General features: G+C 34.3%; 1 protein-coding gene across 2 annotated transcripts in view; it reads right to left on the bottom strand.

The window, feature by feature from the left end:
- LOC126964633 (neurogenic locus Notch protein) overlaps positions 1-14052 on the bottom strand; it is a 181426-nt gene that overhangs the window by 40483 nt on the left and 126891 nt on the right. For both annotated transcript variants that reach the window (XM_050807856.1, XM_050807858.1), the window contains exon 6: positions 10328-10490. In XM_050807856.1, the coding sequence (XP_050663813.1) occupies positions 10328-10490 (163 nt within the window). The remainder of the gene's footprint in view (positions 1-10327; positions 10491-14052) is intronic.

The raw sequence follows: 14052 nt of genomic DNA, 5'->3' as shown, positions 1-14052 counted from the left end.
TTTATTTTTATTTTATTTAATCTGTTTAAATTGCGTTTTGCGTTGCGTGACCTTTTCAGAGGTCTTTTACGATGTCCACTTTGCATATTCACAAAGTCTCTTGATTCCTTCAAGTAAATACTGGGTACAATCTGCATCTAGGAACTACAATAAATATGTAACAACTTCAAAGGAGCTGTAAATCAAATACAGACTTTTCGCTGTAGGTACTCAAGTAATGTACTTTTAGCGGTTTAGTCTTAATTATATAAATAATAATATTAAATTGAAAATAAATTTAAATGAGTTGCAAACAGATAAATATTATCGGAATCATTTAAATGTTACAACAATTCTTTATAGATGTTTTTTATTTTCAGTAAGTTTTAAAAGAAACAACTCAAAAGTTATTAGTGGACAGCCGCAAACAAAGACGGATTTTCCTGCTTGTACGTTGAATGGGTGAATATATTATATATAATACTAACTAGCTGATCCGACAGACGTTTTTCTGTAAATAAAATTTCGTAAAATATGTTGCCCTGCTGTCACAATGAAATGATTATACAGCTGAACTGTCAAATCGTGCCTAAATAAATTCTCTCAAGGAAAATATGTCCATACAAAACAAATATTGGAAATAAAAATAATTTCGGGGTCCCAAATCGCAATAAAACTATCCTATCTCTCGAGTTGGACTTAACTGCCCTCCATTAAGTTATCTCCATTAGAATCCTTTCATTAGTTTAGGAGTACACTCGGAACAAAGATCAGGACACTGGATTTATACATATCAAGATATACGCAGCATAATGGTACGATGAGTGGTTAGCGATCCTACTAAGCTAGAGGTCCCGGGTTCGAATCCCGGTAGGTGCAAGCATTTATATGATGAATATGGATGTTCGATTCCGACTCATGGATGTTTAAATGTATTTATGTATGGTTATACGTATGTTTATATGAATCTATGTATGTTTAAGTAAGTATATTGTATTAAATATATCATGGTCTTGTAACCCATAACCGGGCTATATATGCTTAATTTGTGTGAAAAGTGTGTCAATATTATTATTATTATTATAATATTGCACCCAATGTATTTTGTAATAATATCTTTATATATATAATTATATTTTTTTTCAGCCTTGTACTGTAACATTTATGTATCAACCTGTGGATATTGTAGTATATATTGGACTTAGGACTACTTGATGTTATTTATTTATCTAATATTATTATTTAGTGTGTAAGTGTTTTATGTTCCAAATAAAATATCATTATTTATCAATTTAATTAAAGCTAAAAGAAAGTATGGATTCAGTCAATACTTAGTCAGTACTGACACCACCTACCTACCTGAGGCAACAGCGATCCACAACCAAAACCTTGTGTCCCCTGTATTTAAGCTTACATTGAATGAAATTGTGGTTGTCAGAGAGAAATAAAGATATCTTATTATTATTATCGTCCTCACGTGAAAACAATAATATAATTCATTATTAGACTTGCCTGCATACTACGTATTCCCAAGTTATTAAATCGCTTCAGTTCATAACAAACACTACAAACAGGACTCAGCAATTTAATATTCAAAATAGTCTCCACGCTCGTAAATAAAAATTTATTACCCGTAAATTGTTGTTATTTTATTACGTTGATTCAAGTTGAGATTGCGTTAAGACCCCCAAGATATGTTTGACAATAATGTAATCAGCTGTTTGCAGTCCAAGCACATTGAGAACAAAATAATATATTGATAAAGTTGCTTTTTTTATTACATGTAGTAAAAGGCTTTGAAGGTAAAAAGGCATTTATTTTCTGAAAATTGGTTCCTTGAATTGATTGAACGCTATTTGAGAATGAATTAGTACTTACCAGCCTAAAGTACTTTTTCCTTTCAAACAAACAGTTTACCAGTGGGAGGCTCCTTTGCACGGGATGCCGGCTAGATTATGGGTACAACAACGGCGCCTTTTTCGGCCGTGAAGCACTAACGTGTAAGCATAATTGTGTTTCGGTCTGAAGGGCGCCATAGCTAGTGAAATTACTGGTCAAATAAGTCTTAAGATCTTATGTCTCAAGGTGACGATCGCAATTGTAGTGCCGCTCAGAATTTTTGGGTTTTTCAAGAATCCTGAATCGCTGTCACTTAATGTCATAAAAATAACAATAGTTCAACTAGTAATATAGTAGCTTAAATCGATTGATTCCAAAGGGAAAGTTTGAGAAGTTGAGTAAATAACAGTCTAGCTATATAGTATACTAACAGTAATTTATAACTCGAAGGTAAGGCTACCGACGGCGCATGCGCGTTTACTTAATGATCAACAGCCTACTGTGAACATTTCTTCGTTTAATTGATTCCTCCGTACAGGGAGGTACTTATTGATTACCGTTGTTTTGTTTGTAATAACTTATTCATGTCGATATAATTATAAATAATAAACTAGTAGTTAAAATAAACTTAAAACTTTTACGCGTTTAAAAGAAAACCAAACTATACTGAAAATTTATTTTGAAATTTAAAATTAACATCAATTCCTAGTTTAAAGACGATAATTGAAAATTATATATATTAACGAAAATTTTATTTTGTAAATTGAAAAATGGAATAGTTTTATCAAATAAATGTATTGTCATCGGTCCTCGATAAACCTACGAAGTTTGAACGAAATATGGCCGTTTAAAGTGGGTCACAATCGCGCCCAATGAGTCGGTTACAAACAAACATACATACAGGTGAAGCTAATAAAAATACTTTTAAGCTGTGATCTATAGAGCGTACTTAGACTATACTCAGACTTTACTTAAGTAAATCTTTGCTGAATGTGATAAAAGGCGAACTTGACATTTGCATTGGGCTGTCTTAGATTAAGTTCAGTATAATTTCAGCTGTCAAATTACTAAAAATATGAAATCAAAGATTATGTTAAGCTTACACTCAGTTTAAGACGAAACTTAACGTACAATGGAGGTTTGTACACGCTCACAATAAACTCAATACAAGTACGTAATAATTAAGGGTAAACTTGAATCTTGAATTACTGAGTTGTAAAGTTTTACAAGATAATTCGGGCGGCGATTATCTACGATGTAAACCTCTTAACGAGCTCCGTACGTACTTAATGGAAGCTCCGAAGGATATTTTGCGAACATTGTACGTTTTTAACTGGAACGTGCTGGCGAAAATCGAAAAGATGCAAAAGAAATATACACAAAGATTCAAAATTGTTCGTATCTTACCTGTAATCTTAGATTATTTATACGTCTAGATAGACTATGACAGCTGTGCAAACGTCAAAAAATTTAGTTTATAACTAACCTCTATTTAGAGCAATTTACTCACACTAACAAAGTGTTATACAAACCCATGTAATATCTTGTCACACACACTATGGTATTATTCCTGGCCTGATTTTATCGGTTGTCTAACAGTAAGAGACTCAATCTAGCCGTATTAATTATCTAAGCCTGAAATCGTCTGACCCGTAAGTCCGAGCGGTGAATATACTTTGCGTACTAAATTACTAAACTATCCAACTTAAATGCTTAAGTTTACACTTACGACTGACACGAATCTGTTCCGACTCATAACATTGAGTATTTAGTACAGCCTTCTTGAAGAAGAGCCACTATATTACCAGCGAAGGTTGTTTTTTCTGCCATATACATACCGTAATGTATAAAATTTGTCACGAAAAACCAATTAAAAAAAATTTAAATCAACATCATTTCATTAAAATTACAGATAACCATTTTTTATTTATTTATAGTACAATACAGCCTAGCAAAACTCTCTGAGAAAAAAGTGATTGTATACAGCGTGCAGTCATTGATAGATTGACAGATGACGGTTATAATCTTGTACAAAACGGAGGTAGCCGTAATCCACTACGTTTTAAGCAACTCTTCGCTATCAAACGTAGCTGGATTATACTCTGTCGCCTTACTATTTTAGACTAATGTCAAATCTCACTGCACGTTTCATACTAAACTAAATTGAAATTTTTACTAAGGTAGTCCCGCCTCTTATATTATATCCTCTTTGATATGATCACAAACTGGAAACAAGCGTTCGAATCAAATAGAATAATTTTAAACAACTTTGAAATTTTTAAATTTGGAATATTTTGTTTTACCTACTCTCTTTAGACAATAATTGTTTCTAATAAATTAAATGCATATAAAACCTCTTTCGTTTAGGAATTCCATAGTTGTTTTGGGTGCCCATTTTTTTTTTGCAAATGTTGTTACGTAATTATACGTATATATGTATATATGTCAAATTATTACGCCGCAGCCAATCTAAGGCTAATTACACACTGTAGATGTACGAGGTCTATTGATTATATTGATTAATGTTCACCGGATAACATTAAATTGAATACCTTCGGCTGGTGATGTGCTACCGATGGCAGATACAAATGATCACAAGATATGAGCAAAGCGGTGTGCGCATGTCAGGCTATCTCGCTGAGTTATGTACGATTCAAGTTAAATCAAGTGTTCTTTAAACTTTTACAAATAGCCTTTCTATACTTATGTAATTAAGGTATGATAATATTAAGTAAATTGTTTAAGTAACTGTTGTTTGTTTTAATCAAGGATAACATATAACTTATTTGAAATACTTATATTTATACAGTTTATTCTTTATTACTTGTTATGAAATATTTGATGATTAAAACGCTTTTAATTTTGAAGACGAATAATATTATATATTTGATGCAGCACCTTACAAACTAATTTGTTTCGTATATTACAGCCATTCTAAAATACTATATTGATTAAAAAGAGCGGCCGTTGAGTTTGTTGTATGTTCTTCTCACGAGCTCTTCTTTTTCCGAATATATGTTAGATTCAGTAATTTAAATGAAATATTTATTGTGACTATTCAAAAGCGCTTTGTTTCAGCCTAATTGAATATAGTTTATTTGACTTTGAATATACAGAACCATTTTTGATCTTTCTCAGTACAGAAAGTCGCAAATCAAAGAGTATTATCATCATCATCTCTTTATATTCTTCAAGTGAAAAGCTCTTCTTAGTATAGCGCTTTATTTTATTAGTATCTAATGAGACTGACCTGTCACGCCCGTCTAACGCTACTTCGGGTAAAATCGGTTAGGGTTTCTATGTGTGTTAGAAAAAATATGACTAAATTCTAGAATAAACGTGATTTGAATTGATTCGATTCAAGAAGAAAGAATAGTCTGTTCATGCCATTTAATAAGTTATCTAGAGTTAAGGGCTCCTTCATAGGTCTTGGTCTTAGGTCAAAACATAAAACGTTAAAAAAAAATAATTTAGCACTAAACTCCATTTTGAGAAATTCACGCACACTGACACAAAGTATCATACAAATTGCCAGTGTAAGAAATAAATGTAGCGCACACTAAACTAATATTTCTGGCCTGGTTTTATCAGTTGTGTAACAGCAAGAGCCTCTACCTTGACATATAAATTATCTAAAGTCTAGGTATTCTATTATTATTAAAGTTAAGTTGACATTCGAGCCACGACGCCAAAAAAGCATTACTCCATAAATTACGGACGGTAAATACCATAGATACCACAATATTGGGGAAAGTCCATGTATATTCATGAAACACTCGGAACAAATACGGGAGTTATTTTATTAATTACACAGCCGAAGATAATTATCGAGGTCGTACCGTTAATGGAAGGAGGCTCTGATAAGGCTCTCGTTTCAAACGCAGTAGCACTCGTTATGCTACCGGTAAGATGGTGACTACTGCTAAGAATATTGTCATTTGAATTTAAAAGCCTCGCTATCTCTTCGGCGACGTGTTTGAAAATTTGGAGACGTTTATAAAATTTACTTTTTATTGGCCATGTTAATGTTAATACGAGAAGTGTCCTCACATTTACAATGTATCTTATAAGCGGCGCTTTTAGTACGTGAAGGTTTTCGATGATTTTCAATGATGTTTTTTAGTAAAATTCTTTGGAGAATCGTAATTGTTATTAGGAGGCTTTCACGCTGAATATTTGAGTCTTCATTTTATCATTAGGTACGAGGATGCTTTTAATTGATACAGAATTACCATATATGTAGTTAGAATATACTTGCGTATAGACTACCAGACTGACCAATAATGAGCTTTTGATTTATCAACATGTGTGTAAAGGGGTGCATTTAGAGTATATATATGTAGTGGTTTTATGGTCATTATATTTATTTATTTAAGGTATTAAAGTAAACGGTGACAATTGTTAAATTACAATAATTAATGGATAATACGCGGATTTCTACTATTTATTTGTTACAATGGTTCGTGGTAGCTGGGCCCGGCCTTATCAATGGTTAAACGCGTACTGCCTTATCGAAGGCAACTCATGGTTATAAGTAATTAATTAATTTTATATCTACTAAGCAATATTCGTAATATAATGCTGTTCGATAGTTTTACTTCCATTCATTCGTTTCATATCCAAAATACTAAGGATCTAGTTCCAAGCTTGGCTGACTGTTTACGACTTGTCAATCTTGCTGTATCTCCGTTAGAGATTTCTTCTCTCTTACAAACTGTGTTAGTCTATACGCTATTATATGGTATATTTGCCGCTCTAACAACAAATAATAATCCAAATTTTTTGAAGTTATCTTGAGTGTAAATTCCACTAATATTTGTCTTCAATCAATTAGACATTTTCGCCCCTACACGAGGCATCTTCAGAAGATGTTGACTCGCCAAATTCTTGCACGTGACTCTCGTGCATTATTAGCAAATATTAGCGGAATTTACACGCAAACTAACTCAAAAAATTGATGTCTGCAGAATAACGCCAAATTCAATGAATTTTCGAACAAATAATAAAAAATATATATAATATAATATGGCGAGTTCCAAATAACACCCGTTTTAACATATTGTTAAAACGTCCTATAATATCTTTGTACAAAACTATTTACATGTACATATCTCTTTGATATGAAAAGGCCGGCAACGCTCCTGTTATTCCTCTAGCGTTGCAGGAGAATGAGAGAAGGCGGCGGTGATCACTTAATATCAGATGATCCTCTCGTTTGTCTTCCATAAAAAAGCCTTGGGACTATTTAAAACCGGATGCGATCGAATATAAGATCATTCCTTGCAAAGCTTACTTCAATAATTCTTCCATCCCCATTCATCCGTCCATTCCCAATCTGTGATTTCATTAAGAAAGTCATTTATGTTATAGTAACCTTTACCACACAAACGTTTTTAACAATTTCTTAATACACTTGTTTTGTACATTTTCTGGAATCTTGTTGTAAAATTATATTCAACGCCCCACAAAAGACTTACGAACTCGACTTTGCCGAGTAGTAGGCATTATAAGTTTAAGCTGGTGTCAACATTATGGTTATGACAGTTTCTATCAAATTCATATTGAGAGGCAACAGTCAAGATGTTAATTTCTTAAAATTTTTGCACTCAATGATTCTTTAGAACTTAGGTTATAAAAGCTCAAATAGTCTTCTTCTGCAGCACAAAGGCAGCATTTTTATTACTATTTCTTCGATAACTTCGTTCACAATAACTTTGGCTTAAACCGCTAATTCCGACACAAATTCCTTATCCAAAGATTACCATATATCGACCATCTAAATTCGTTTACGGCGAGAATATTAACGAATTTATATCCGAATATCTTACACTTCAATAGGCCGTGGTATTGTATAGAAATATAAAAAATATAAAAACAAGTAACCCGATCTTAAGCACGCATTATCTCTTGCGTTTCCATACCACCGGGCCGGATAGAATGACACTATCCCATCGGCATCAAAACAAACTAAAATGACCTCTAAACTTACCATATAAGATGCATTTTTCGATAATCGCTATTAAAATGCCAATGCATTGAATGCGTCAGATAAAAAAATACTTTAGCAGTAAGTTGATAAAGTTTAAAATAACATTTCTTGCAATAAAACAGAATGATAAACCTTGGCGTTCCTGAGAAGTTTATTGTTATTGAAAAAGTTACCTTAATTGTTGATAGTAAAGTTTAATATTGAGTGTACCGCAAGCTACAAAGTACAAGTACTCGATTTTGGAGGTTTCCGCAGGAGGTCCAAGCTTTGTATGGTGATTTTGTAAATATTAATAATAAAGATAGGATACTTACGGTAATAGTTCGTAGGTGGTACGCGGTGTTTACAATACACATTAATAACTTTTATTATTATTTTTCATGTTATTAATATTTTACATGCATGTAGGTTTTAGAATTAATTATCGTGTTTTTACTTTCCCATACAAGTTCCCACACAGTATTTATTCTTAAGTTAAGAGTGGGTAATGTAGTTATAATGGTCTTGAAACGATCAATATATGTTTATTTGTCGTCGCAGTTTTCAATTTGCTTGATTTAATATATATTTAAGGCATAGGATGGCTTTCCATTCAAATGACAAGAAATGAAAGAGGTGGTCAAATGATTCTCCCAGAAGTCAAAAAGGTGCAGAACATCCTGTTTTTGTTGTTCCATAATATATATGCTACTAGCTGAACCGACAGACGTTGTTCTGTGCATAATAAAAAAATACTGTTTCTTATGTATTTGTCAATAATATTTCATAACACCTAGAATTATTTTGTAAAATATGCTCCCTGTCAATGACGTTCTATATTATGTATAGAACGTCATTGCTACCTGTTGTTAACTATAATGAAATTGATTCACAGCAGAACTGTCAAACCGTGCGTCAATAAATTCTCTCATAGAAAATATGTCTATACAAAACAAATATTGAGATTAAAAATAATTATGGGTCTCAAATCGAAATAAAAACTATCCTATCTCTCAAGTTGGACTAAACTGCACTCCATGAAGTAATCCCCATTAAAATCCGTTCATTAGTTTAGGAGTCCATCGAGGACAAACAACGTGTCACGTAATTTATATATATTAAGATATAAGATATATATGTTAAGAATAACAGCGGTTTATTTTCCCAGCGGATACTCCCGAGGGAGTGCCGTTTGCACCTCTCTGTCTACAAGAGAAGGTTGCATACGATGAAGGCTCAGAGGGCATTTGCCAAAAGCATTTGTTTAGTGGGTAGGCACTTAGGTTTTTACGTGAGTCCCCCATAACTATACCTCCTCCCGTCGTTATCCCGGAGGGTATCCCTTACCCTTTGTCAGGGCGCAAAAAAAGCGGTGGGTTAAAAAAACACTCAATTTTCTAAAGCTGTGGTGAATTATTAATTTTAAGCGACAATTTCTTGGTGATAATTGAATTATTACTCAGAAAAAAGTCTCATAATATCTAAAACTCATTTGTGATCTCAATTTATCATAACTGTGACGCGATGTGGGAAGCGAGAAATAGAAGTATTATAAAAACCTTCAAGTGTATCAAAAATTAAATAGCAGAAAAACTAACAATAGACAGAGAATAAGTAATACCAACTAAATCTCGAGCTATGACGCGTGAGTCAGACCCGACAAAGGTTTTTTATGTGAGTTCATCGTACTATTGACGTCTTATTTTGTAATTAACACTCGATACAATGTGCCGAGTGTTGGTGACCAGATGTCAACCATTATGCTATCCAAATTATCAAATTGTTATTTGTAATATCATGGTGGGAATTAAGTGTCGATTGAAAATACCAGTTGAGTGTGAGATGAAGTAGCTAGTGTTAAGAACTATAATTTCCATTGTAAAACACTAATACGTAAAAAAACTAACTCTTTCTACGTTTTGTTGTCCAAGTTTGCCAGTGGGAGGCTCCTTTCCACAGGATACAAAGCCGCCACAAGTTAGGATATCATCCCCATCATCTGGATGTGTGGGCGGTCCTCCACAGTGCGGTTTTCAACGCTGTTGAATGAGCTTCCTTGTGCGGTGTTTCCGGGACGATACGACATGGGCATCGCTCCTGTGACTCCTCTGGTGTTGCAAGAGAATGTGGACGGCGGTGATCACTTAACACCAGGTTAGCCGTACTCTCGATTGTCCTCCTTTTCCATAAAACAAATGGATGCCGGCTAGATTATGGGAACCACAACGGTGCCTATTTCTGCCGTGAAGCAGTATTGTGTTTCGGTCTGAAGAGCATAGTTAGTGAAATTACTGGGCAAATGAAACTTAACATCATATGCCTCAAGGTGACGAGCGCAATTGTAGTGCCGCTCAGAATTTTTGGGTGTTTCAAGAATCCTGAGCAGCACTGCATTTTAATGGGTAGGGCGTATCAATTACCATCAGTTGAACGTTCTGCTCGTCTCGTCCCTTATTTTCATAAAAAAAATATGTTAAGCATTATGTATAGATTGCTTAAATGCCGTTCCTAGATTATAATATAATAAATCATATTAGTTACCTGAGCGCACACTCATCGACATCGGTCTCGCACAGCGTGCCAGTAAAGGTGGGCGGACACTCGCAGGTGTACGTGTTGAGGCCGTCGATACAGGTGGCCCCGTTCTGGCAGAGGTGGCCAGGGCAGTCGTCGATATCGGTCTCACAGTTTTGGCCACGGTAACCTGCAAACAAACATACATTAAAACATCTATTACATTAAAATTGTATAAAGACTCTGTGACCCAGTGCTCTCAATTGGCGTTGAGTAGAGACGTTGCTTCATTGTGAGTCTTCTACCGCATTTATCACGCGGAGTGGTCCAAAGGGCTGTTTCACCTAATTCCTGCCGCAGAATTCCACCTTCACGCGATACACCACAAATTAGGATATCATCCCCACCATCTGGATGTATGACATTCCTCCACAGTGCGGTTTTCATAGAACTTTCTTCCTCGTACTACTAAGCTGCAGAATGAGCTTCCTTGTACGGTGTTTTCTGGACGATACGACATGGGTACCTTGGGCTGGCCACGTCTTCTGGTGTTGCAAAAAAATGTGGGCGGCGTTGATCACTTATCACATCAGTTAGGAACTATTCTGCACTATTCTTATTAATCATCGACCATGAAGATCTGCAAAACCAAAGGTTGGGAGCCGTTGCCAGCCTTTAAGAAAGTATGCCTTAAGCTTGTAGTTCCCTAATATATATTAAACCTGTTGTGATGGAAAGTTCCTAGCTATAATAAACATTTATCCAGGTTTTTATTAAATGTTATTTTCCGTGCAGTCTTAGAAAAATCTGATGTTCTCGTGTAACGCTCGAAAATCTGACGCTTAGCTCAAGTAAACAGCCCGATTTAAAATATGATGTTATTCGTACTACAAGTTGTTAACTCGTAGAAGGTTCAAGGCATACATGTGCAACCAATAAACACATAGAACGTAATGTTATAATTGGGCGAGGCGTCAGGGAGTCCGCCAGAACAACGCGGCACAGTGGTGCGGTTAGCGCCTCCTCTGTTCCCACGGATGCCACATGTGACTCGTAACTAAAACAATGTGCTTAAGTCTGTCGACAACTCCGACGTCACTGCTAACGGTCTTGTTCTTACGAAAATGTTGCCAGTTGTTTGTTTAAATATAAATAAATAACATGCAGACCAGACGTTGTTCTGTTAATAATAAAATAAAAATAAAAATTTCAAATCTAAGCCAATATAAGGAAAAAATAGGTATTTCTGAATGATCTGTATTTACGCACCGCAACACCCTGGCGGATGAATTTTCATCAAATTATTTATCTCTGGAACTACAAGGCATTGATATTAGAAATTTGGTAGGAATATTCCTTTCAATGAAAAAATGATTGCGAAACTGAAGTGCTCAAGATCGCCGGAATACGTTGGATGAGGGCAGCGCAGGACCGATCGTCGAGGATATCTTTGGGGGAGGCTTTTGTCAAGCAGTAGACGTCTTCCGGCTAATGATGATGCTGATGATGGCCTGGGACTTTCCTTTTTTTATGCCCTGGGGAAGCACAATTTATAATTCACGCGAAAAATCAAAAGAGTTTTTCGTGGTAGTCGCATTTGCAAAGTACATCAAAGAAAAATGGTCGAACGAAAACTTTTTTTACGAACGCTGCCTTAACGACAAGTGATATATGATTGTTTTGTATATAATATGTATGTGGCAGCATTGAAACATCGACTAGTATGGTAACACTGGTGAATGTGTACAAAGTCGCAGGTAACAGCTAGTAATTTATATTTAAGAAGTGTCATGAAATTCAAATACGTTAATAAGTTTAACCTTTAAGTTCACTCGACAAATATTGGAATTCTAAGAGGCTGGATCATTTCCATATAAATTACTTAAGCCCGAATAACTCCCTGTCAACAGGATTCCGTTCCCAAATCCTGTTAATGGACAAATTGAGTTAGTTATATATTTTCATCGAGACGTTGTTTTTATTTATTCAATACGTTTTTTAATTGACTCACATTAACTTGTGCCTAACTTCGAATGCCAGTGTTAGGCATGTTTGCACAAAAAGAACCAGAAGCGGATTTAGGGTAGGGCAACCGGGGTACAGTCCTGGGGTCTGCAGTAAAGAGGGGCCCCACATTAAAAACTCCGGTAAAAATTATCAAAGCTTTCTCTCCTGCGCATTGTAAGTGATTAACTTTGGGAACTGGATGTGAGCGAAATCTACAACGATACTAAGCTCAGAAAAATCTTAATTCTTGTTTCCGATTATATTTATATGTTTTTTTTTAAATAAAAGAATCTATTCTTGGTTTCACAGTAAATCTCTGTTGAAAAACTCGATTGAAAAAACGTACATTTTATTTGGAAAATAATATGGGCAGGGGCCTCCAGAGGCCACTGAATCCGGTATAGATTCAGTTAAAAGAGATCTCTTTTCTTAAATAGTATGACAAAAATATTTACTAAGTATATCTGTATATCTTTTTTTTATAGTTATTATGGTCATCGCTCTGAATTATATATACTCGCGACCACGTCATAACATAGTCTCCGTAAGTTAAAGGTTTTATATCGTCCTATGATAATCTTGACTTGACACTATTAATATATATAACTACTTACATAATATTCACATTAACTCTTAATCAGCAGAACCTGTTTATCTGTTTGTCAGTCGATAGCGTATAAATGCAAATATTGCTCGGCCTGTAATGTGAGAGAGGCATAGCCCTATTTTCTCACACGTGGGCAAATCATTAATTAATATACGGAAGCTGCGACTGTTTTAAGAATTTTTAGGGCTGTCAGTTTAAATTAAAATGTAATTTAATATTGTAATTCATCTACGTTTGACAAAAGTAGTTTATTTAGATGGTATCAATTAACTATGCAGCAATTATTTATTTAATTACTAGTTATTTATTTAGTAACTTTCACCGCAATACTTTACATATAATATATAATAATCAGATTAAAAATACTCTTTCTTAAAACATCTATATACATAAAAACATAATAAAAGAAGTTAATCTTCTATGTATTCGTCTGTAACAGCCCTTATATTAAAAAAATTAATTCGGAAAAGATAGAAAGATCTAGAAAACCAATATACCAGACACATACAAACATGAAACTTTTATTCATTAAGTACTTGAGATAGATTGATTAAATTACTCTACCAATAATAAATCTATCGAATCTAATTAATACTATCGTTCCTTCCCAGGTTCGAATCCCGGTTTAGTGCTACCATTAATAATAATATGATGAGTCAATATGAATATTTGTGTATGTTTAAGTAAGTATATTGTATTAAACATATCGTTGTCTTGTGGCAAGATAATTTGTTTAAAAATTTGTCAATATTAAAATAATAAATGAAATAAAATGTACAAGTTGACAGCCCTACTGAAGGAACCCTCTTTAATAATTCAATAACCACATGTTTGGAGAGACGCAGCTCATTGTAGATACAGTAAGAAGTATGTCCGTGTGTTCATTTGTTTTTGTTACAAAACATACAGGCAATATTTTTACAAGTTTCAGCCGTGACTTTGTTTGCACGTTTCTTTTCCTGGGACAGAAAACAGGCCATAAGCGGATAAAACTGCTGAGAGATTAACATTAACCCCCTTATTCATAATAGTCTGCTAACTTAAAGCATTGCTAATTCTCACTCTGTCTTCTTCTATTAACCTAAGTCAGAATGAGAAAAAACACTCCTTAGCGACTGTTTTAAGTTAGCGGACCATT

This window comes from Leptidea sinapis, chromosome 5 (assembly GCF_905404315.1).
Source record: "Leptidea sinapis chromosome 5, ilLepSina1.1, whole genome shotgun sequence".
NCBI lineage: Eukaryota > Metazoa > Arthropoda > Insecta > Lepidoptera > Pieridae > Leptidea > Leptidea sinapis.
The sequence above is the reverse complement of the archived record's forward strand: the minus strand, read 5'-3'. Positions and strand labels throughout refer to the sequence as shown.